The sequence below is a fragment of the Heloderma suspectum genome, chromosome 1 (assembly GCF_057233095.1).
Source record: "Heloderma suspectum isolate Gila_16-S chromosome 1, 16-S_ref, whole genome shotgun sequence".
In the NCBI taxonomy this organism is placed as follows: Eukaryota; Metazoa; Chordata; class Lepidosauria; order Squamata; family Helodermatidae; genus Heloderma; species Heloderma suspectum.
The window spans coordinates 343678401-343704232 of record NC_139458.1 but is presented as its reverse complement, the minus strand read 5'-3'; the positions used below and the strand labels follow the sequence as shown (position 1 = coordinate 343704232).

General features: G+C 42.4%; 1 protein-coding gene and 1 long non-coding RNA gene across 5 annotated transcripts in view; one reads left to right on the top strand and one right to left on the bottom strand.

Moving 5' to 3' along the window:
* Window positions 1-75: 75 nt before the first annotated feature.
* Window positions 76-24516, top strand: LOC146359616 (uncharacterized). Its single transcript, XR_014786727.1, has 3 exons — window positions 76-923; window positions 15029-16678; window positions 21910-24516. It is a non-coding gene; the product is annotated as an uncharacterized LOC146359616 (long non-coding RNA).
* The window catches only part of STX11 (syntaxin 11), a 55014-nt gene continuing 43084 nt past the window's right edge, over window positions 13903-25832 (bottom strand). For 2 of the 4 annotated variants that reach the window (XM_084827772.1, XM_084827771.1), the window contains one exon: window positions 13903-16153. In XM_084827772.1, coding sequence (XP_084683898.1) covers window positions 15270-16145 — 876 coding nt within the window. In that variant the 5' untranslated portion in view covers window positions 16146-16153 and the 3' untranslated portion in view covers window positions 13903-15269. The remainder of the gene's footprint in view (window positions 16154-25832) is intronic. The other 2 variants (XM_084827773.1, XM_084827774.1) reach the window with 2 other exon arrangements.

Here is a 25832-nt window from a genome sequence, read left to right as displayed (position 1 = left end):
CCGCCAGCTTTTAAGCATTCTTGATTCGGGGCACGGGCGGGCGCAGGAAGCAAAACAGCGAGTGGAGCCCGGATTACAGAAGAAAACAAGGGAGAGGGGAAAGGACGCGAGCGGGCGAATGGCAGCGCCTGCCGTTAAAACCGGCCCGGCCCGCATCTCTGAAGCCAGTTCCGTGCAAATAACTCCTCTTCCCCCACCCGTCGCCAATACGGGAGGCGAATCCTGGCCTTGAGGGGCGTTTTTAAAACTGTGCCACGAGGCGGGGGTGGCTCCGATTCTGCGTTTCACGCGAGGCAGCTGAGCCCCGACCCAAGAATCCCGCCATCCGGGGGGCGGCTCTTGACGCTCGGCGTTTGTGTTGATTTTGCGAAGCGCTGGAAATGTGTGGTAAAAAAACCGAAGCAGAGCAGCGGCTCAGCTGGAGGCTCTGCGGGGGAGCCGGATTTGGTTTCCCTCACAGCGGCCCCCTTTCAAATGCCAACCGCTTCTGGAGCGGGGGGGCTTCGAAAGCGGCCTGTGACGCGGCGCCCCGCAGGGAAGGAGCCGCGCGCCCCAGCCAGCCGCGCCCTTCGGCGCTCCCGGAACATCCCCTTGTGGCCCTGCCTCCGCGCGCTTCTATTCGCCTTTCACACGACGCGGGCCTTTCAGACAGAGCAGGCTGGACGGCGACACTTCATACAGTAGTTCACACTTTGCGGAGTAACGTATGCAAATAGAAGCAGCCAGGTTCCTGCCCCAAGAGGCTTACAATCTAGACTTCAACGCGTGGGTGAGAAACCAAACAAGAACAAGCACCGGAGAGAGGAGAATCCAGTTTTTTAACTGCGTGCTTCCAAATAGCGATGAGCCCTGAAAAATCCAAACACACCGCGTGGCTCGGTTTTTTTTTTACCGTCTTTCTGATCGCTCCGGATCTGTATTAGGTACAAGCAAGATTATCCGATATAAAGGTGCCACTCATCATCCTAACAGGTCATGCCGTAGAGTTCCATGTGTGTCTTAGGAGGTTGTCATGACTGGTGTATTCTCCTCTCGAGAATTCAAAATTTAATCACAGATAATGTGAGCAAGTTGAGTTACTCCTGTTTAGGCAACATTATTCACACAAATACATCCTGCTAATATTTGTGAATGTCTGTCTCTCACACGCACACACATCAGTAGCTCAAATGCTCAGGCCTAATTCCAGGTTTTATGCTCTTGTTCTAAATCCCCTATTTAAATATCACTTTTTTTAAAAAAAATGCTAGACTGCTTGGGCAGTTCCTCTTAAGAGACTGAGTACTTTATAGTTGGTTAAAAGCAATCAATTTAAGTCTGGATAATTCACCTGGCTGGAGTAGGTATAACTTAATAGCTCTGTATTCACCCTCTGTAACATGGATTAAAATCTCATTCCACCAGTAAGAATGTACTGAAAAGGTGGGGGAACCACACAGATTACTACAGACTAATTCAAGTGTGTGCGTATTCAAACAATACCTAATTTTCAGTGTGTATTTCGGTGGGCCACTTTTAAGGGCTTAAACCTTAATGAGCACAGAATTTCATTTGAAGGTGTTTAGGGCTCAAGATACTCTGCCATTCATTCTTGAGTGCTATAAAAGTAGTGTTCTTGTTCATTTTCTTTCTTGTCTTTGACAGGGCACAAAAGTAAAATGATTTAGTGTCATGCATTTCCTGGAAAAACTGTGGTTTTGTTAAGGAAATGAAGAGCTGTTTAGAAGTGACCGAAGCTACTGTGATAATGAAGAGTTTGTCATCATTATATAGTTCATCAGCAAGCAAATGGGGAAAAAAAAGCAAACAATCTAGTTTTAAACAAACGAACAGTCTTGAAAGAAACAACCAGTTTCTGGCATTTTAACTTAATATTCATCTGTTTTCTGTACGAGTCTTGACATACAGTCCATAACTCCATTTTGAAGTTAATGGCAAAAATCCTGGTTTCCAGATTGCATTGGTACTCTTGTCAGCAGAAAGCAGCCTGTCTGTGGTCAAGCAATTGTAAAGAAAAGATGTTAACAGTAATCCTGGGATAGAGATTATTATATATACACATACAGACACAGACACCTTTTAAAGCATTATCTGCTGGACACAGGTATCTGCCCAGTTATATACTGTATGCATATTATATATCATGGTAGCTCTGTGTCACAACATTTATTTTCCATTTATGAAGTCCTAGTGTGGATGCTGGAATCTCCAGGACTAGGAAATATCAAGACTGAGGAAGTAGAGAGTTTGAATCCAGTAACTATACTGAGTTAGGTAGATCATTGATCTGACTAGAAGGTGGGATTATCTGCCCCTTTTTTTTTCTCCTGCTAGAAGGTGGTACAGTCCTTCCTTTTTTTGTTCTGCTAAATGATTTGGTGGCTACAAGCAACAGGGCCTTCTCTGCTGTGACACCAGCTTATGAGATGCCATCCCTAAAAAGACTCACCCGACACAGACATGGTTATCTTTTCAGCAGCAGAGAAATACCTTTCTTTTCTCCCAGGCATGTTAGAGACTTAGTTCTAGTTTATTATGGCAGTTATTCCTGTGCTGGTTATTGCTTGTATTGCATTTTATACTTTTAAATATTTGCATTGTGTTTTATATTTTTAATTGTATTGTATTTAGGGCACAATCCTAAACATGTTTAGACAGAATAAAGTCCTGCAATTCCCAGCATGCCCCAGCCAGCATCTGCATGTTAAAAATATAATAAATAAATAAATGCAATAATATTTATATTTCCTTGTTATACCAGGGAGTTAAACCATTAAAAATTTCGGGTCAGTTTCAATTGAACAAACAATTCTAGCTAACTTTAGGTGATAATCTTTGTCTATCCCAGCATCAAAGAACAGCTAGTATAATTCCATTTCATCAGTCTGTGGAATTTATACTTTTAGCCACTCCATCTAACATAGACTAACAAGCTTAGGAAAAGCACAGAAAAGTAACTAAAAACCATCCAGGTGTTGCAGCAGATGTTTATAAATTATTTAAGACTTAACATTTTAACTGAGGTCACATGCAGCAATTTATACAGAAGTTGGGATTTTTTGCCCCAGCGTGCATCACTTAGGCTTGCTTACATTGAACCACATTTGCCATTTTAGTGCCCATTCTCCCAGGTTGGAGATATCCTTTTGCAGCGTTCCCCACTTTATTGTTTTGTTTTAACTTCCTTAAACTATGAGCAAGGGGCTGGACTCGATAATCTTATAGGCCCCTTCCAACCCTACTGTTCTATGACTCTATGACCTCACTTGTTGTTGTTGTTCAATCGTTCAGTCGTGTCCGACTCTTCATGACCCCATGGACCATAGCACACCAGGCCTTCCTGTCCTCCGCTCTCTCCCGGAGTGTGCTCAGGTTCATATTCATTGCATTGGTGATGCTATCTAGCCATCTCATCCTCTGCTGTCCCCTTCTCCTTTTGCCTTCAATCTTTCCCAGCATCACGGTCTTTTCCAGGGAGTTTTCTCTTCGCATTAGGTGGCCAAAATATTGGAGCTTCAGCTTCAGTATCTGTCCTTCCAATGAGCACTCAGGGTTGATTTCCTTTAGGATGGACTGATTTGACCTCCTTGCAGTCCAGGGGACTCGTAAGAGTCTTCTCCAGCACCACAGTTCGAAGGCATCAATTCTTCGGCGCTCAGCCTTCCTTATAGTCCAGCTCTCACAGCCATACATTGCTACTGGGAAAACCATAGCTTTGATTATATGGACCTTTGTCGGCAAGGTGATGTCTCTGCTTCTTACTAAGCTGTCTAGGTTTGCCATAGCTTTCCTCCCAAGGAGCAAGCATCTTTTAATTTCATGGCTACAGTCGCCATCTGCGGTGATCTTGGAGCCCAAGAAAATAAAATCTGTCACTGCTTCCATTTCTTCCCCTTCTATATGCCAGGAAGTGATGGGGCCAGATGCCATGATCTTCGTTTTTTTAATGTTGAGTTTCAAACCAGCTTTTGCACTCTCCACTTTCACCCTCAACAAGAGGCTCTTTAGATCCTCTTCGATTTCTGTCATTAGGGTGGTATCGTCTGCGTATCGGAGGTTGTTGATAATTCTCCCAGCAATCTTAATTCCGACCTGTGATTCATCCAGCCCAGCGTTTCTCATGATGTACTCTGCATATAAGTTAAATAAGCAGGGCAACAATATAAAGGTTTGTCGTACCCATTTCCCAATTTTGAACCAATCAGTTGTTCCATGTCTGGATCTTACTGTTGCTTCTTGGCCCTCGTACAGGTTTCTCAGGAGATAGGTAAGGTGGTCTGGTACTCCCATCTCTTTCAGAATTTGCCACAGTTTGTTGTGATCCACACAATCAAAGTCTTTAGCGTAGTCAATGAAGCAGAAACAGACGTTTTTCTGGAATTCTCTTGCTTTCTCCTTGATCCAGAGAATGTTGGCGATTTGATCTCTAGTTCCTCTGCCTCTTCGAAACCCAGCTTGTACTTCCGGTAGTTCTGGGTTCACATACTGCTAAGTCTAGCTTGTAGAATTTTGAGCATCACCTTGCTGGCATGTGAAATGAGCGCAATTGTATGGTAGTTTGAACACTCTTTGGCGTTGCCCTTCTTTGGAATTGGAATGTAAACTGACCTTTTCCAGTCTTGTGGCCACTGTTGAGTATTCCAAATTTGTTGGCATATTGAGTGCAGCACTTTAACAGCATCATCTTTTAGGATTTTAAATAGCCCAGCTGGAATACCGTCATCTCCGCTAGCTTTGTTGTTAGTAATGCTTCCTAAGGCCCACTTGACTTCCCTCTCAAGGATGTCCGGCTCAAGTTCAGTGACCGCACTATCATGGCTATCGGGGACATTAAGATCTTTCCTGTATAGTTCTTCTGCATATTCTTTCCACCTCTTCTTAATCTCATCTGCTTCTGTTAGGTCCCTGCCTTCTTTGTCCTTTATCATGCCCGTCTTTGCACAAAACGTTCCCTTGATATCTCCGATTTTCTTGAAGAGATCTCTAGCCTTTCCCATTCTGTTGTTTTCCTCGATTTCTTTGCATTGTTCATTTAAGAAGGCCTTCTTGTCTCTCCTTGCTATTCTCTGGAACTCTGCATTCAGTTGGATATATCTTCCCCTTTCTCCCTTGCTTTTCGCATCCCTTATTTCCTCAGCCTCTTGTAAAGCCTCCTCAGACAGCCACTTTGCTTTCTTGCATTTCTTTTTCTTTGGGATGGATTGAGTTGCTGCCTCCTGAACAGTGTTACGGACCTCCGTCCATAGTTCCTCAGGCACTCTGTCTATCAGGTCTAATCCCTTAAATCTATTTGTCACCTCCCCTGTATATTCATAAGGGATAGGATTTAGGTCGTACCTGAATGGTTTAGTGGTTTTCCCTACGTTCTTCAATTTAAGCCGAAATATTGCAATTAGAAGCTCATGATCTGAGCCACAGTCAGCTCCGGGTCTTGTTTTTACTGACTGTATAGAGCTTCTCCATCTTTGGCTGCAAAGGACATAATCAATCTGATTTCGATATCGACCATCTGGTGATGTCCATGTGTAGAGTCGCCTCTTGTGCTGTTGGAAAAGAGTGTTTGCTATGATCAGCGTGTTCTCTTGGCAAAACTCGATTAGCCTTTGTCCTGCTTCATTTTGTACACCAAGGCCATGCTTGCCTGTTATCCCGGTGATTTCTTGACTTCCTACATTAGCATTCCAATCCCCTATAATAAAGAGGACATCCTTTTTTTGGTGTTAGTTCTAGAAGGTGCTGTAGGTCTTCATAGAACCGATCTACCTCAGCTTCTTTGGCCTCAGTGGTTGGGGCATAGACTTGAATTACTGTGATGTTGAATGGTTTGCTTTGGATTCGTACTGAGATCATTCTATCGTTTTTGAGATTGTACCTCAGTACTGCTTTTCCCACCCTTTTATTGACTACGAGTGCTGCTCCATTTCTTCTAAGGGATTCTTGCCCACAGTAGTAGATAGAATGGTCACCCGAATTAAATTCGCCCATGCTTGTCCATTTTAGTTCGCTGATTCCCAAGATGTCAATCTTCAGTCTTGTCATCTCATGTTTGACCACCTCCAGCTTACCTTGATCCCCTTCATGGATCACTGCCTTGTTGTGGCGAAGGGGCTTGCGTAACTCAGTGAAGCCATAAGCTGTGCCGTGCAAGGCCACCCAAGACAGACAGGTCATGGTGGAGAGTTCTGACAAAATGTGGTCCACTGGGAAAGGAAATGGCAACCCACTCCAGTATTCTTGCCAAGAAAACCCCATGGAACATATCACAAGGCTAAAAGATATGACGCCGGAAGATGAGCCCCTCAGGTCGGAAGGTGTCCAGTATACTACTGCGGAAGAGCAGAGGGAATTTCCAAGTAGCGCCAGAAAGAGTGAAGCGGCTGGGCCAAAGCCAAAAGGACACTCAGCTGTGGATGTGTCTGGTGGTGAAAAGAAAGTCCGATGCTGTAAAGAACAATATTGTTTAGGAACCTGGAATGTAAGATCAATGAATCAAGGTAAGCTGGAGGTGGTCAAACATGAGATGGCAAGACTGAACATTGACATCTTGGGAATCAGCGAACTAAAATGGACAAGCATGGGCGAATTTAATTCAGGTGACCATCATATCTACTACTGTGGGCAAGAATCCCTTAGAAGAAATAGAGTAGCACTCATAGTCAACAAAAGGGTGGGAAAAGCAGAACTGGGGTACAATCTCAAAAATGACAGAATGATTTCAGTACGAATCCAAGGCAAACCATTCAACATCACAGTAATTGAAGTCTATGCCCCAACCACTGAGGCTAAAGAAGCTGAGGTAGATCGGTTCTATGAAGACCTACAACACCTTCTAGAACTAACACCAAAAAAAGATGTCCTCTTCATCATAGGGGATTGGAATGCTAAAGTAGGAAGTCAAGAAATCACCAGGATAACAGGCAGGCATGGCCTTGGTGTACAAAATGAAGCAGGACAAAGGCTAATCGAGTTTTGCCAAGAGAACACACGGATCATAGCAAACACTCTTTTCCAACAGCACAAGAGGCGACTCTACGCATGGACATCACCAGATGATCAATATCAAAATCAGATTGATTATGTCCTTTGCAGCCAAAGATGGAGAAGCTCCATACAGTCAGTAAAAACAAGACCTGGAGCTGATTGTGCTCAGATCATGAGCTGCTTCAACATTAAAACAACTAAGATCATGGCACCTGGCCCCATCACTTCCTGGCATAATAGAAGGGGAAGAAATGGAAGCAGTGACAGATTTTATTTTCTTGGGCCCCAAGATCACCACAGATAGTGACTGTAGCCATGACATTAAAAGACGCTTGCTCCTTGGGAAGAAAGCTATGGCAAACCTAGACAGCATAGTAAGAAGCAGAGACATCACCTTGCCGACAAAGGTCCATCTAATCAAAGCTATGGTTTTCCCAGTAGCAACGTATGGCTGTGAGAGCTGGACTATAAGGAAGGCTGAGCGCCGAAGAATTGATGCCTTCGAACTGTGGTGCTGGAGAAGACTCTTATGAGTCCCCTGGACTGCAAGGAGGTCAAATCAGTCCATCCTAAAGGAAATCAACCCTGACTGCTCAATGGAAGGACAGATACTGAAGCTGAAGCTCAACTATTTTGGCCACCTGACCTAATGCGAAGAGAAAACTCCCTGGAAAAGACCGTGATGCTGGGAAAGATTGAAGGCAAAAGGAGAAGGGGACAGCAGAGGATGAGATGGCTAGATAGCATCACTGATGCAATGAATATGATCCTGAGCACACTCTGGGTGAGAGCGGAGGACAGGAAGGCCTGGCGTGCTATGGTCCATGGGGTCACGAAGAGTCGGACACGACTGAATGACTGAACAACAACAAGCTTACCTTGATTCATTGACCTTACATTCCAGGTTCCTAAACAATATTGTTCTTTACAGCATCGGATTTTCTTTTCACCACCAGACACATCCACAGCTGAGTGTCCTTTCAGCTTTGGCCCAGCCGCTTCACTCTTTCTGGCGCTACTTGGAAATACCCTCTGCTCTTCCCCAGTAGTATATTGGACACCTTCCGACCTGAGGGGCTCATCTTCCGGCGTCACATCTTCTAGCCTTGTGATACGTTCCATGGGGTTTTCTTGGCAAGAATACTGGAGTGGGTTGCCATTTCCTTCTTCAGTGGACCACATTTTGTCAGAACTCTCTGCCATGACCTGTCTGTCTTGGGTGGCCCTGCACGGCATAGCTTATCGCTTCACTGAGTTACGCAAGCCCCTTCGCCACAACAAGGCAGCGATCCATGAAGGGGATGACCTCACTGCTTACTCCTAATTCTAGATCATTTATGAACAACTTTAAAAGCAGTGGTCCCAATACAAGTCGCTGAAGGACCCCACCGTTTTACATCCTTCCATTGGGAGAATTTACCATTTATTCCTAATCTCTGCTTTCTATTCTTTGACCAATTACTAATCCATAAAATGACCTTTCCTCTTATTCCATAACTGTTAAGTTTGCTCAGGCATCTTTGGTGAGGGACTTTGTCAAAAGCCTTTTGGGTGTCCAAGTAAACAATGTCTACCAGATCATTCCTGGCTGATTTTATCTTTAATAATGCTTTCCCCTAGTTTACCCAGAACAGGCATTAAGCTGTAATTTTATGGGTCACCCCTGAATCCCTTTTGTAAAAATGAGTGTTATATTGGCCATTTTCATTCCTCTGGTACAGAGGCTGATCTTAGGGACATGTCACATATTTTTGTTAGATCAGCAATTTCGTATTTATTTATTTATTTGATATTTTTGTTAGATCAGCAATTTTGTATGTATGTATGTATTATTAGATTTATTAGCTGCCCATCTGGCTGGCTACCCAGCCACTCTAGGCAGTGTACAATACTAATAATAATACATTGGGGCTGAGTGATTTGTTAGCTTTCAAGTTGTCAATACGTTTGAGAACTTAATCTCCTATAATCATTTTTTGCCTCATCTCCTCATACCGTCTTCCAGAAAATGTCAGTTCAGGCACAAATATCTTCCCATGGTAGCCATCTTGTGGTGGTACCCAGGACAGCTTCTTGGATTGCCAAATGCACCCACAGGCCATAAAATACACTCAGACCTTTAACTTTACTGTGAAGCTCCCATTGCCAACATACATTAAAATATGAGATTGACCCAGAACTGAGTGTCTAAATAAGAAAAATAATATATTTATTACATTGATAAGTGTATGTACAAATGGGATTTACTTATAGATTTCAGGAAACTATGTTGTAAAATAAAAATCATAACTTCAGATGTTCTGCCTTATTTACACTAGGTAAAGTAACTAAGGAAATGGGAGGCACCGTTATTTTGTTAGCCCCCTATTTAAATCAAAGGTTTAATCCCCGTATCTCACTCTACCACAGCCAGCACTCACACAATAGATTTGGTTCGTCTTCTCTTGGGTCCAGGCCCTCACTTTGCTCCTCCTTAGGCTCGTGAATATTCAGCTGAAATAAGGACTTTTCTTAAAATAAGTTTTCAGCCTTATCCGGACCACCGCACTGAAGACCCTAGCTTTTCAGATTCTCAGCTCCTTGTTTACAGAAGTCTCTGCATTTCTTTAAGAACAACTTTTCTTGAACCCTGTTACCATGTCTTCCTGCCCTTCCCCTTCTAGATTCTTCCAGCTATGAGCCTTCCTCTCAGAGTCTTGTGCTCTTTCTCTGCTCCCAGACTGTCCTTTGCCTGTCATGAGCTCCAACTGCCATCTAAATATCCATCACTCTGGCCTTTTAAACTCTGCTGGTCACAATCTCTAGCCAATAACATATGGTGACAGACTCCCTTCTATTGGTGTTTACCCAAGAATCCATAGAAGTTCTTTTAAAGTGAACTTCAGATCACCAATCAGTTTAGTCCTATCATAGAATAGTAGGGTTGGAAGGGGTCTATAAGACCATTGAGTCCAACCCCCTGCTCAATGCAGGAATCAAGTCAAAGCATCCCTTACAAGTAGCTGTCCTGCTTCATCTTGAATGCCTCCAATGTGGGAGAGCCCACCACCTCCCTAGGTCATTGGTTCCATTGTCGTATTGCTGTAACGGTCAGGAAGTTTTTCCTGATGTTCAGTGGAATCTGGCTTCCTGTAACTTCAGCCCATTATTCCATGTCCTGCACTCTGGGATGATCGAGAAGAGATCCTGGCCTTTCTCTCTGTGACAAGTTACCTTTCAAGTACTTGAAAAGCGCTATCATATCTCCCCTCAGTCTTCTCTTCTAAACATGCCCAATTCTTTCAGTCTCTCCTCGTAGGGCTTTGTTTCCAGTCCCCTGATCATCTTTGTTGCCCTCCTCTGAACCCTCTCCAGCTTGTCTGCATCCTTCTTAAAGGGTGGTGCCCAGAACTGGACACAGTAGTCCAGATGAGGCCTAACCAGTGCTGAGTAGAGGGGAACTAGTACTTCATGGGATTTGGAAGCTGTACTTCTATTAATGCAGCCCAAAATAGCATTTGCCTTTTTTGCAGCCACATCATATTGTTGGCTCATAGTCAGCTTGTGATCTACAATAATTCCAAGATCCTTCTCACTTGTAGTGTTGTTGAACCAAGTATCCCTCATCTTGTAACTGTACATTTGGTTTCTTTTTCCTAGGTGCAGAACTTGGAATTTATCCCTATTAAATTTCATTCTGTTATTTCCTGCCCAGCGCTCCAGCCTATCAAGATCACTTTGAATTTTGTTTCTGTCTTCCAAAGTATTAGCTATCTCACCCAATTTTGTGTCATCTGCAAATTTTATCGGCATTCTCTGCACCTCCTCCTCCAAGTCATTAATAAAAATGTTGAAGAGCACTGGGCCCAAGACTGAGCCCTGCGGTACCCCGCTCGTTACCTCTCCTCAGTTTGAGAAGATCCCATTGATAAGCACTCTTTGAGTCCGATTCTGTAGCCAACTGTGGATCCACCTGATCATTGTTTCATCTAGCCCACTTTGAGCTAGTTTGCTAATCAGGTTAGCTGCACCTTTCTGATGATCTGGATCAATAAAAACATCAGGGACATTCACTTTCAGTCCTGTTAATTAACAGAAGATGTTGCCCTCTTTAGTAATGGTATCCAAGGCCTCTGATAGTAAACGTTCCATATGCTGTAGACTTTGCAGAGGTTTGAGATCTAGTTAGATACAAGTTTACCTCATATTTCATTTCCAACTGAGTTATTTAATCACAGTACCAAATGTATAACCATAACTATAAACACCTCTCCCTTTACATTTAATAATACATACTAAATTGTTTCTTCACAAAGGTTTACTTCTGGGCAAGTGTCTATAGGATTGTAGTTTTAAGCTATTTTATGTGTGGTTTTTGTTATTGCAGATTGTTTTTGTTATTAAGTTCTTTGAGCTAGGTGATATACAACTGTGTTTAAAAATTAGTAACAGTCTTCTTGTGAAAATTCTATTTCTTCTCTGTCCCTACCCCCAAATCAGAAGAGATTCAAATTCAACCCTAAAATAATCGGGGGGGGGGGGTGTCAAGGCTTTAGGTGATCATAGAAGATGTTGAAACCGAGCATTCAGTTACTGAGGAACTCAATTTTAAAATGGCTGGAATATTAGCAATGTAACATTGAACCTTTCCTCCAGCCTTTTATGCAGCCGCTAAGCAAGACCCCTCAGCTAATTTTAACTTTTCTTCCACATCCTGCATGGACATTAGTGCATTCTCATTCTGAGCGCAAGCTGTTCTTTTTCTAAAAACTATCTGATGTAACTATGACTAGGCAGTGAGCAAGTGATGTTAAAAAATCAACACGTTACTTCAAATACCAAGAACTGGTTGATGCTGCTTCATGTTGGAATGCCATATTACAAAAGTGAATGTACAGGAATTCCAGGTTTCCATACTTCTTAGCTCAAGTTAAATACATAGGAACTCAGGAAGCTTCCTTATACTGAGTAAGCCCATTGGTGCATCTAGCCCAGTATTGCCAACACTGACTGACAGCGGCTTTCCAAGGTTTCAGGCGGTAATTTTTCCAGCCCTAACTGGAAATGCCAGGGAATGAACCTGGGCCATTTTGCATACAAAGCATGTGCTCTGTCACTGACCTTCAGCCCCTCTAGGACTAGACATGATGTTAATTGTGTGAATGCAATTAACATTCACATTTTCAAAACATGCACATAGCAGCTGTGGGGTTCCCAAACAGCAATGGGACTACAGGGATGGAAAGGGAGAGTTTAACCCTTCCCTTCATAGCCCTGGTCCTGACGTAAACCACCACCATCCTGAAACTGCTATTTGCATCAGAAGGAAGCCTCTATTGACACTTTCCTCCCACTGCAAAGAGCAGCTGGGGGGGGGGGGGAAGAAATTTTCATTGGGACTGTGGGAACAGGGGGAAGGGTTGAGCTCTCCCATCTCACCCCTTGCAATCCCAGGGCTACCCAGGATCCCATGCAGCTGCTACCTACATTTAAAAAAAAAACATGCACACAAACTGCATTCAAAAAATTAACGTCACATCTGGAAGATGAAAATATGCCCATCTTTTCAAATATTTTATCAACTCATTTTGCTGTGTGGCAATGTAGCCAGTTAACTTTCATTTTGGATGTCTTGATGGACAGGTTTTGTTCATGCTAAAGATTTGGCTGCCATATACAGAATCCAATTGGCAATTCCATGGATAGGAGATGGGCAAGAAAGAGGAAGAGGTGTTACCTTACCCAGCAATGTGTAGCTTGTTTTATGTGCATGAGTAATCTGAAACCATTTATCAAGTTAAGCAGCTTCCTATCATGCATATGCTCTCTGCATATGGCACATTACGGTCTGGACTGCACAGGTTGACCAAGCTTGTGGTGGACAAATGGTTCTGCTGCAGGCCAGTAATTGCTGTTAATCAACTTAGGGAAGAACATAGATCAATATATTTGAGAGAGAACTTTGACCTAGCACCTCCTTGTGGAAAACTAAATAACTTAGTGTGACCTTCAGTTCTAGCCTCTAGTCTTATTTCCTCAGAGCCCAAGAATAACAGGTTCATATCTTTACTACATAGTTCTTAAGAAGTTGAAAGATAACCTGTACAGATATAAGGTCTCTTCCTCAGAGACAGTTACAGAGCAAATTCTTGCATGGAACTAGCAGCTGAGAGTGAAGGGAGACACAACTTCATCCAGAACCTATAGTGCAGTGTGGATCAGGAATATATTGTTGTAATTTCTCCAAGCTGCTCATTCACTTCTGATTTGGGAGCATGACTTAGAATCTAGATAGGGAATCTGCATGCTCAATTCTGCTTCTACTCTTGACTCTCCCTTGCTTGATCAGGGAACAAGGTAAAAAGTATAATTCCATGCCTCTAGTGTGTGTGTGTGTGTGTGTGTGTGTGTGTATATATATGTGTGTGTGTGTGTGTGGAGCAAGGTAAGAAATACAATTCTATGGCCAAAAATATATATATTTGAAGCAAGAACGAGATAAGAGTACAACTCCATGTAAAATTTTCTTAGTTTAAGGAATTTGCTTCCTTTTGAGCTTCACAGAAGATGTAAGCATCTTTCTAAAAGAGCTGAGATTTGTGTATATAGGTGTAGGGCCTGCTCTTCAGTGGCCAGAGTTAAGCAAGTAGTAGCATACTATATACTTTATTGCTTATATAAAATATATTGTACACACTAAACCTGTGGTGTGATGCAGGATACACATTGAGTCAAAATCCCTACGTTCTAGAAGTTTAATAGAATATTGGTGACCGTGTGTGTGTGTTTTGTTCTGTGTCTGATTTTCTCACCTGCAAGAGTGGATTTATAGCAATTTTCACTAGTTTACTCGTTTAACAAAAAGTGTACCAAAATAACAAAAAATGTTTTGGAAATGGTTTAACGATCTGGTACAGGAGAATAATTGTGCTGTCAACTGATCATGATGGTAACTGAAGTATTCAAAATTTAATAAAAATAAGAACACAAATATAAAACCAGATTTACATTTTTCTTGAAATCAATAGCCTATATCTAATGCACCAGTTTAACACACAACTCTTCAAAGGCAGCAACTAAATTCTGTTATTAATTTTGAAGTTGGTATTTATACAGTTAAATGCCTGCAGATCTTCAACTTTGTTCTGCTTTGACCATACTAAACAACAAGCATCAAAATCAGCATGGTTGAAACAGATCTAGAGTGAATGGTTTTACATATTTCCCTCCTTAATATGTTAATGTATGGGAAAGAACATTTGCCATACACCAGGGGACACTTGGGTCTTAATTCTAATGGATGGGGTTGCCTCCTTTGTCTCCTGCTAACTTTCTTCTGGTCTCCAAATATTGGCTAGGTGATCTCTTGCTCTTAGTTCTCTCCAAACCTTTCGCTTCTGCCATGGCCTTTCACTTTTTTGTCCCAGCTCTCTAGATCAGAGTTGAGCAACTTGCGGGCCTCCAGATGTTTTTGTCTACAGCTTCCATCATCTCTTACCATTGGCTATGCTGGCTAAGGCTGATAGGAGTTGTAGGCCAAAACAACTGGAGGGTCACAAGTTGCCCACCCTCGCTTTAGATAGAGCCATATAAGTTTCATAGTGTTGGACTTTATGCTCCTCCCGCTGCTCTTATGAAACATCTAGGCTACCTGCTGCAGAACTTCAGCATTGTACATAGTTATTAGCAAAAGTGGCTTCCCCAAGCTGTTCTCTGCATCTTCCCTGACTGTGGCCCAGTCACTCTCATATCATCTGGCAGTTGTGGCTACTGTCATGCTTGCCTGCATCCACAAGCGCCCTCGTGATGGACAAAACTACTAGACAGATAGCAATTCAACAACTTTCTTCATATAGAAACAAGTATAAATACTTAATACTTCTACAACTTCATTTGATTTAATATATAGAAACATCGATACATCTATACAAAAATAAGTATCTTCTATTTACAATTACAACAAACCTTGTATCAAAACTCATGACTCATGTGTGCATGCTAGTTGCCTAGATTGTCCAGATTACATCCATTTATGAATCTATAATTTCTTCCCTTTCCTTTCTTCCAGATCACAGCATTGACTCCTTTAAGCCCAAAGGATGGATTTTTTTTTTAAACTGAAACTATTCATTTGGGAAACATTTATTATCCATCTGACCAAGATTTCCACAGCTTCTGGTGCGCCTGCAACTTGGGCAACGTTACATTTTGCCTTCTGTTACTTTGGAATGCATCATAACATGCTAATAATAAAAGAAGAGGACCATAACTGGTAATTTGAATGTGCCCACAACTTTGATCTAGTGATTTCAAGAGGATAGACAACCTCTGCAGCATGATAAGCAGCAGCAGAGTAGAGTTCGGCAGGGATGCTTCCTCCTGTATTCAAGAGCTCTCCTCACTTGACCTTTAGCTTCTCCAACGTAGTCTTCAACATTTTGCACATTCAGCTCAATAATATTAAAGGTGTCAGCCTGCTCTTCTACCAGCAGTGCTACCTGCAAGAAGAGTTCATGGACTTCTTTGATTCGAGACTCCAACTTCATCAGCTCTTTGTGCCGTGTCTCTAACTCATTCAAGGCTGAGCGAGCTCCCTTTGTATCAGACAGAAGGTTTTCAGAGAAAACATCCCACCTGCCCTGCTCAATCATGTCTTCTATCTGGTTCCCAGACACATCCTTGCCCATGATCTCTAGTTGTCGTTGGATCCTAATCTTGCAGTTGTCCCGCTGGTTCATCTCCGTCTCATTGTATGCAAACATGGCTTCCTGAAAAGCATGCATGAGATCAATGTAGTGGTCCTTCGACACACGGGCTATGATGGCATTTGAGCCATATTTTGTTTCTGCATCTTCGCTGAAGTCTCTCAAGGCCTGAAGTTTCCTGTGGATATCTTCGCCGCGGGCCTTGATGTCTTTTGCGATTGTGTTTGTATCACGTTTTATGCTACTGAAGCGGCGCACAGATGTAAGGAAGCGAGTATTTTGTTTTCCCAGGCGTCTAATGTCCTCTTTTAGGCAGTGATTGCTCGTTCGTATTCCCTGGACATCTTTGTAAAGACTTGCTAAGGCATAATCTGTTTCAAACAGAAGAGTTTCATCAGGTAATTGCAAGTCAGCCTCAGCATCAGGATGTTGGCTATAAAGCCTAGATAGCTCATAAAGCTCAAAGAGTCGGTCTCTCATTTTTCCCTCTAGGAAGAGAAAGTGGAAAAAGAAGAAAAATTAGTGGAAAATGCAAGTTTCTCTTAAATTACCTAAAACGGCTTTGGATAAGATAGTGCATTTGATATTCCAAAAATATATTTACTGGAACTTCATTTATAGTTCAGAATTCATATCTACCCCATTGTAGGAACAGATAAAAAAGGTAAAGGTAAAGCTGTCCCCAACCAGTCGTGTCCGACTCTAGGGTGTGGTGCTCATCTCCATTTCTAAGCCAAAGAGCCAGTGCTGTCCGAAGACGCTTCCGTGGTCATGTGGCCGGCATGACTGAACACCGAGGTGCACGGAACGCTGTTACCTTTCCCGCCGAAGCGGTACCTATTTATCTACTTGCAATTTCTAGCTTTCGAACTTCTAGGTTGGCAGGAGCTGGAACTAAAGACGGGAGCTCACTCCGTCACACGGCACTCGGGTCTCGAACTGCTGTCCTGCCGACCTTCCAGTCTGCAGTTCAGCATCTTAACCACTAAGCCACCGCGGCCCCATAGGAACAGGTAAGAAACATTTAAATATCTGACTTCCCCAACCTAGTGCCCTCCAAATGTGTTCGACTACAACTCAATCCAAGTAAAAGTAGGATTTTATGTTTTTAAAAATGGGGACGGGAATGTCAGCTATTGTTTCTTCAATTTGGCAACCCTAGGGACAATCTTAGGTGCAACCTGAAACTATCACACAATCTAGAGAGGGTATCTGCCAGATTCTGCCCCCTGTGGCCACTTTTGCCTTGTTTACCATCTAGCCTGATGAAGAGTTCTCGATGAAGAGAACTCAAAAGCTTGCACGCTGTTTTGTGACCCTTTGGACTGGGCCTGATAAAGGTATTGCCCTAATATGGATTTTAGTTACTAAAATGGGTGTCACAGAAGAATCATGATTTGTGCACCACTTTTGGAGGAATTGTTACTACAGTAATACTGACAAAAGTGGAAGTTGGCATTACAAGGCTTTAAAATGATAACATTAGTCTGTGGACAGTCTCTGTCCAAAACTGTGGCTCTAAATTCTTTCCCTGCCTAAGCTAAGTGCAGAGCATCAGGGAAATGCCAAGCTTAGTGTGCTAGCTTTGCATAGGTAGAGAGAGAGTACAAAAGGGGAAGTGTTCAAACAGTTTCTGTCCACCACAATAAGCCACCATAAGTTAATTTACCTGCAGTGCTCTGAAATGCGTGCTGGCACCATTTTGAATATGCAAGCCATGGCAGGGACACATCACAGTTTGTCATGTCATGCAAACCCAGGTATCATCGTGGGTTATTTGAGGGTTAAACAACCCATGGGTGGTTCTAGGGTTATTTGAGAGCCGTTTAACCCCCAACTAGCCCACAATGCCTGGGTTTGCACGACACAACAAGCTGTAGTGCACCCCTGCCACAGCTTCCACATTCATAATGGCCGCCAGCACACTGATTAACCCATGGTGGCCTATTGTAAGATGTGTCTTCTAAGATGGTTCAATCCACCAAAGGCGGCTCTTCACACCTGAATTGTCCTCACCTTCAAAGGTAAATGAGCTGAGGAAGTGACTCACAGTATCTGGATAAAAAGCTTTCCTGCATGAAAATATGTATCACAGCGACATTTTGCACAATGGTTGCAAAGCAGATTTAGTGAGAGACATGTTGCAATAAGACTGCAACCACAAAATTCTTCTTGACATTCCTGTTTAGTGAATTGCATCAGGCAGTGCTAGTTTTAAATGCATCACAAGCGAAGCACATGTTTCACATGTGACATGTCTTGAACCAAAGTAATTGAAAATCCCGGGGTACTGCAGAATTAGAACATCTATATAATGCTATTAGTAAAGAAGGCCCAACAGTTTGGGGAAAGAAAGGTAGAGGGCTTCCCACAGTAGAGACTTCTGATACTTGCAGAAAAATAAGAGCAAGTGCCACGAGCCCGGGTCCCCTACTCACCAGGGGTCCCAGTTTGTGCCACAGCATGGGTGCTAAACCATAAAGGTTCTGGAGGAGGAGGTCTGAGGCTGCAGTCAGCTGCTTATGGCCGTGCCTCCCCCAGCCCAATCAATGGGGCTGGCTGGGCTTGTGGGGGGATGGGTCTGAAGGAGTGACCTGGAGGGATGAGTTTTCCCTCCAGTCTGCTCCTCAGCTACTTCAAGGGGCCGCAGCCTGGGCCTCCTCCTCACTCTGCTGCCTTGGACTCACCCAACCCACCCTGCCCTAAGTAAGGGTGCCTATTGCTATAGACTGCTGTCAGCCCCGGTTGATGGGGCCGGGAAGGAATTTTACCTGGGGACCAATTGGCGCATTTCACAGGGTTTTCTCCTTCCTCATTGCGATGTAAGTTGATTTAAAGGTCAATTATTAAGCATCATTGTCACAACTTTAGTGTGGATGACATTGGGCTGGATCCAAGTCAAAGGGAAAGGGGGTACACACCCCACTCCCCAGCGGAAGGGGGGTCCCTGGGGGTGGGCCACAGGGCTCCATCCCATCTTGGGGGCTGGCATGCTGGTACCGCTCCCAGGGGAGCAGGGGGGAAACATGTGACCAGCCCATGCCATGGAATGGCCAGCTCCATGCTCTGGCCAAAACCTCCCCTTTAGGGCCACCCAGTACTCAGGCTGGGATGTGAATCAGTCATCAGGAGGGCTGGCTGATGATCAGATCCATCCCCATATCGTGTCAAACTCTACACTGTCACCAATAAAGTTGTGGCCTGTTTATAACCCAATACTGTCCCTGTGTGGTTACTGACAGAGCTTCCGGGGGTGGCAACCCAATAAGCACTTCAGACGCAATTGGGGGGATGACTGAGAGGGAGACTGGGAGAACAAGAGTAGTGCGAGTGCAAACCAGGAGAGAGGATGTGAGCCTCTCTCCTCCATCTCATCTCTGCCCTAATTCTCATCCAGAAATTCCCCATTAGGTCTGAACTTCTCTTCCTCCTATAGTGGGGAAGAAGCCACATTTTGCACAACACTGGTTTGCATGGTTAATAATAATTTGACGTGACGCGTTATGCCTCAGGAGTCCTCGCCCTCTGCAATCACAGAGCAGAATCAGCTCAGAGTTTTAAGGCAAGAACAGTTGGTCGCTACAAAAGCTAGTACCAATATTTCTACTACTGTTAGTATTATCATGCCTGACAAATACTCGTATGGAATGTGTATCATCCCAAAGTGATCTACACTGATCAATTTTACAGTATAGCTTGTGAAAAATGAGGGGTGGCTTTTTGAAGTGTTAGCAGCTGGCCTGAAAAAAAAGTAATAATTTAAAGCAAGATATATCCTCAAATCACATTGCCTTCCAGTTCCAGCATTCTACTTGCAGCATCCTTTGCAAGTAAAGAGGAAAAAGGGCAGCAGTAGAGAGATACTCAGTATTACAAAGTGTAGAATTGTAACTGATGACCTGTTGCACAGTTAATAGACCTTCTTAATTTTGTAAGAAATGTTTAAAAATGGGTGTAAGCAGCTATCTGTGCATTATGTAGTTGTTTCACACTTGAGTGCTAAGAGAATATGTTTGTAAAGGGATGCCTAAATCAGACAGATCTTTTCTAAGGAATATCTTCAGGATAAACCAGAGTATACTTGGAACACTGGACAGTTGCCAATGGGTTGAATCCAGGATCTGCCTTCCTTGAGACAAAGGGCTCTACTCGTGGAAGGCCCCTCTGCCCAGTTTTTGGGGCTTTCTTCCCCTCACACACCACAGCTCACACCATACATCAGGGGTTCCTGATGCTCTGTGCAGCATTTTCAGGGGGCTGGAGGGGCCGTGGTGGGAAAGGGAGGCAGAGAAGTCCACTTCTGCCAGTACAGTAGATCCAGCTTATATCTGCATCCAAACCAATAACATTACTTCTTCTCCAAGAAACCAGTGCCACTAAAACCTACTGCTGGAACCAATATGGCTGATTATGTAATATTAAAGTCTAAAGATGCAATCAAATATACATTAACTGAGCGGTGGAGCTACTGTGAAAACTGTGCTTTGTTCATACAGACAATCTTCTCTCAGTGCCTGAATTCAAGGGAAATTGGTTCTGTGTGTTTGGTGAAGAAGCTGCTTGTGCAGAGCTGGGAGCTTGTGAACCCACTTCCCCTCACTCCCCAGGAATGGTTTTTAAAATCTTGAAAAATGGAGTGGATTTTTGAAACAACAACAAACAAAAAGCTGAACAAATGTTAAACTCAGATAAACACACACGTGCCACTTAAAAACAAACACTAAAGATGGACAGTGCACCTGAAGAATAGTGAGGTACAAGCCAGATGATTCGATCAGCATATGATTTACTAGTAAGTTTATCTGTCAAAAGCATTGTCAAGGCAGGCAAAAGCTGAGTTGTCTGTACACAGCTTCAGGATCATTTGCCGTTTATTTCCTTTAAATGCACATTCTCGTCTGCACAAAACTGGCAGTTATCTTTGGCAACATTTAAGCCTCAATCTGACCACATTATTACTAGGTGCGGCCTACTGAACCTTCAACAGCGTTACTGTTTTGAACAAACTTGTTACAGATATACAGCAGTAATGACTCTAGATGTCTGTGCAGCACGATTTTGTCCTGGCTTGTTCCATGATTTTGCCAACACACTCCAGCTTCATGTGCCTGCCCACCTGCTGGTCATTTTAAATCTTGATTCATACCTAGCAATAGTGGCACAGAAGCCATGTAGGGAAAGAAAGCGTGTGGGGAGGGGAACTACATACATGCCATTCCAGATGAGAAATCGTATTCTTGCAACAACTTTTCACGTAATTCAGTCCATTTCTATCATGCCAGCACAATACCTCTGTAAATTCATAGCTAGAAATGATGTGGCGGGGGATAGTCTAAGTGGATACAGGGGGTACACATTGGCGGCACTTGGATGTAGCATTATGCCATAATATGCTGCTACATTAATGGCTCCTCCTCCCCTCTCTACCTCTGGCACAGATGCAAGGAGTTTGGAAGCATGCACTTCTGAGCTCAACTAACCACTGTCTGTCATTCCATCGGAACTAGAACAACTGGTTCCAGCCTTCCCCAACCCAGAGCCCCCCAGGTGTTTTGGACTATAACTCTGACCACTGACCATGATGGCTAGGGCTGATGGGAGTTGTAAACTAGAATATCTAGAGGATATCACGTTGGGGAAGTTTCAAGCCGTGGTTTCTGGTTTCTATCCTGTCTTGTTTGAATAAACCATAGTTTAAACTAACCACAGTTTTCCTGGTTCAGACAACATGACAAACTGCAATTTGTTGAAAATCAAAGCAGATTCTTTTGGTCTCCTTATATCCATGCCAGAGGAAGAGAAGGGGGTGAGGGAGCAGGTTCATGACATAATGCTAACAACATTATGTGCCAAACCAAGTCATTGACTTCATAAGTAAATTCAATTAAAAAAAACTGAATGCAAGTAGTCTATATGTTTAAAGTTATTTAATATAAATAATTTAGTAAAATGATTTTTAAATTGCCAGCTATCCCAGTCTTCATAAGGCCTTTGCACTCATTAGCCAGAACATACTCCCATAGTTCCAGGGGGGCAAAACAAATGCTCTAGGAAGGTAGGGCTGGCTTTGCTTTTTACTGACCAATTGGGTAGAATATTGTCTGCATGGTGCTTTTATTTCTTCATAAGTAAACGGGCTAGGAATTCTTTACTTTTAAGACAAGGTGAGAATTTGAAACAGGGGTCAGCCCTTGAGAATGGCCATGCTCCTCTTTCATTTTAAATAATTATCTTCTTAAACCAGGGAAGCAGAATGCCACCTGAGCCCTAGACGGATGCTGAGGCCTACTTCTTACAAACAGAAGCTGCAGGGGCAAATTGGTGTCTAGATTGTATCAACTGATGATACAGGCAGGTGAGTGAGGGCTCACAAGACTGAATGCTCTGCCATAAAAGAAAGATCCTCAAAACTGAGAACTAGATATCTGGGAGAATACTTCTAGCCTTCACGCCTGCCTGTCCTACTACTTTTCTACATGCTGGGAGATTTTTGCATGAAGCAACATTCATTCAGGAGAGCCCCCACCTGCAGAGATGAAATAAGACCCTGCTCTCCCACCACCCCCAGTCCATCCTCAGGCCTGCACAGCGCACTTCGGGGAAGGAGAGACTGGTGCCGATCATAACTAATGGCGGGCTAGTAACTAGGCCAAGAAAAAGTGTTTAGACCTTTGGTCCTCACTTTAGGAAATTCTTTGGAGTACCACTGTATTCAGTCCTTGGATGGCTTGGTTTATATTGCTCTTTGAATACTAAGGATGTCTTATCCTGATGCCACCAGGGCTAGTCAGACAGGATTCACAAGCAAATAGCAACAGCTGCCTTCGATTATGTGAAAACAAGGCACTAACCGTTCAAATACTGCAAGTCCTGTTTAACTAGTTCTTTAAGTATCTCTTTGGGGTCAGGAGAGAATTATATTAGCCTGTCATTTTCTAGGTCTCTGAGTGCTCGTACAAATAATCCTTCTGGATCCAGGGTCCTGGAGAGCTTTTCTCTGCTTCTGTTTGGTATAATACCTGTACATTTTGCCCTACAAAGCATAGAGCAGCTTGCATGGGAGGGATGTCAACTGAGGAAATTATGCACAGGAAAGAGTTCAAGGCCTCCTCCAGCTACATGTTCCTGTTATCAGCACTTTTAAATATGCAGGAGATCCTATTCACAGAGTCCCCAAGTCACTTCCAGTTTAGCCCCAAGTCTGGTGAACTGGATAATAGGAGGCAGGGTAAAATGATGTGTCCATTGGCAGTATCCAGCACTGCCCATGTGCCAACAGGACCCACTGCTGGCACAACGGGAAGCTGGCCCCTGCTAAAGCAACCGAAATGAGCCAAAATGCTCATTTCCAGAACACAGCAGCTCAACAGAGCTCACAGAAGGGGGCTCTGCTGACTTGTCCCATTCGGGAAATGATGATTTTGGCTAATTTCCAGGGCTGTTCTAGGAAGTGCTAGCTTCCTGGAGTTCCTGTTTCACTCGCAGTGGGTCCCATAGGTGCAAAACAATCTGCAGAGGTGCAGGGGCAGCGTTGGATACTGCCCCATGTTTCTGAGTTATCCAACACATTACAATAATCAAAACTTTCGTCCATTACAGTACATTCACTTAAGAGAAAAGAGAACCTGATATAAACTTTCCATGAGAGCTGGTGTCCATTTTTTTTTATCATTATGGAGAAAATATATAATTTAGATATTGAGCATTTAATTTGGTGTAATGTGCAATGTAGAAATTTAGAATTTATACAGCGCGAGGGGGATATTTTCTGTGATAATTATGATGTCCATGTATTTTTGATGGTTGTCACTTGTGATTTAAATGTGAGGTATATTAATTATAGTATCTAGGGTACAGATTGATTGATTGATTATTTAAACTATGCATATATACATTTAATGAACCTGTCCAGAGTGCTCCTGTTATTGGTTACAGAAATGTAACAAACAACCAAATATTCAAGGTGTTTAGTCTATGTGAACTATGAAATTTATGTGACTTAAGATTTTTATGCTAATTTCACATATTTATTTATTACATTTCTATACTGCCCAAGAGCCAAAGCTCTCTGGCAGTACACACCTGTATTTGTAATTGGTTACTTATGCTGTTCTATTTTATACTTTATATTCATACCTTCTAAATAATGTTTGTATCATATATACTATTTATATCAATAACTTCTATACTGGGTATGATAATGATGTTGTATTTTATTTTAATGAAATTTGGACTAAGTACTGTAGTTATGATACCACATTGGTTAACTGATGTAATTATACGTTTGCTAATATGTATATTGGTATGTGGTGTTTGTTTATGGTATATGGTTTGAATATTTTAAAAAACAATTAAAAAGAATGAAAATAAGGTAGCTAATTTGGATATGGAAGAATTTCAGATAAGTGGTTTTTCCACAGGGAATATTTACATTATATGTATGCTGGTATTAAACAAAACACATTATGAAAGAAAGAAAATATGAAAATGCAGGTATCGTTCTTCACTGATTATTCTTATTTGCAAAACCTAGTGCTAAAGTATTATAATCAATTCATTTTAGTAAACCTGAAACCCACATATATTATTAATGTAATGGAAGTCATAAGACATATCTTGTAAATTTCCATGTTAAGTACTAGTTGACTCATAACAGCTAAGAAGCAAAGTATGCTGGTAAGATTACTAAGCAGCAACACTGTATTATCCATTCAAAATACTAGAATACATTGTCAAACTACTCACCACATTATCCCTACAAGGCACATGCTATTAAGTGACTGTAAGCCTCATGATTACAACACTCACAAGTGCTAATTGCATTATGAAATAAAGGTTATTACATGAATACTAATGCAAGGTGTCTTTACTGATCACAGATTCCCAGGGTATCTCGGATTCTTGTTCCCTTGTTTATACTACACATTTTACATAATGTCTATTTGTGCATATTTATTCAAACACATATAAGTCACTAAAACGTAAATGTGACCATTATAACAAACAAAAAATACATGTGGAATTTAAGATACTGCCATTCCAATTGTCAAAGCAACAGAAGCCAAAGGATTCATCCTGACCTAATGTTTTCTCCCACAGAAAATATACTCAAATACATTTGTCTAGAAATATTGAATCCTTGTGCTATTTGCAATAGTGTTTCCCTATCATTAGACCAGATTACTTTTAATGGGTAATTTTTCATGGAGGAAAGATGTTGCATTCCAATTGGTTCTTAAACAGCTAATAACACAAACCTATACATGTGTACTCAGAAATAAGTCCTATTGAGTTCAGTGGGGCTTTACTCAGAGGTACATTGGTATAAGATTACAACCTGAGAGATGCTTTTTATAAAATTAGTAGCATTGCACCTTCAAGCTACAAAAGTTTCTAGCAGATTTGTTAATTAATCTAATGTCTTAATTCATACATGGTTCCTGAAAAACTGTTCAGGCTGCAATCCTATACACACTCAATTGGGAGTAAGTCCCATTGAACTAAATGGGGCTTACTTAGACATATACAGGATTGCACTGTAAGTGGTAGAGCCCATACATCACTAGAATACCTGCAAAACAGAGATATGGAGGTCTATATAAAGCTTGTGTATAAAGAAAGCCATCATTCCACCATCAGTAAGGCACTATATTTTTTAGTTACATCTGCCATAATCAAGGTGTAGAGAACTATAACTTTTTAAAATGCTACATTGCAAATGCACATTAAAAAGTTATGGATACTTTCACATTTCTGTCTAAGACCCTGATGCTGGGAAAGACTGAAGGCAAAAGGAGAAGGGGACGGCAGAGGATGAGATGGCTAGATAGCATCACCGATGCAATGAATATGAACTTGAGCACGCTCCGGGAGAGAGCACAGGACAGGAAGGCCTGGTGTGCTATGGTCCATGGGGTCACGAAGAGTCGGACACGACTGAACAACAACAACAATAAAAAAGAAGCAACATTTGCTCTCTGAAGACTTTGTCCTCTTCCCCAAAGCAGTAGATGTCAACTGAAAATATAATCTGAAGATGAAAAAGAGGTTTAAATTTCTGACAGCTGTGGGTATCACAGGTAGGTTTTCAGTTACCTACTGTGGAAGTACTTGACTGCAGTTGCAAAATGCCCTTTAAATCACAAAGCAGTACTCAAGCTGGTCATA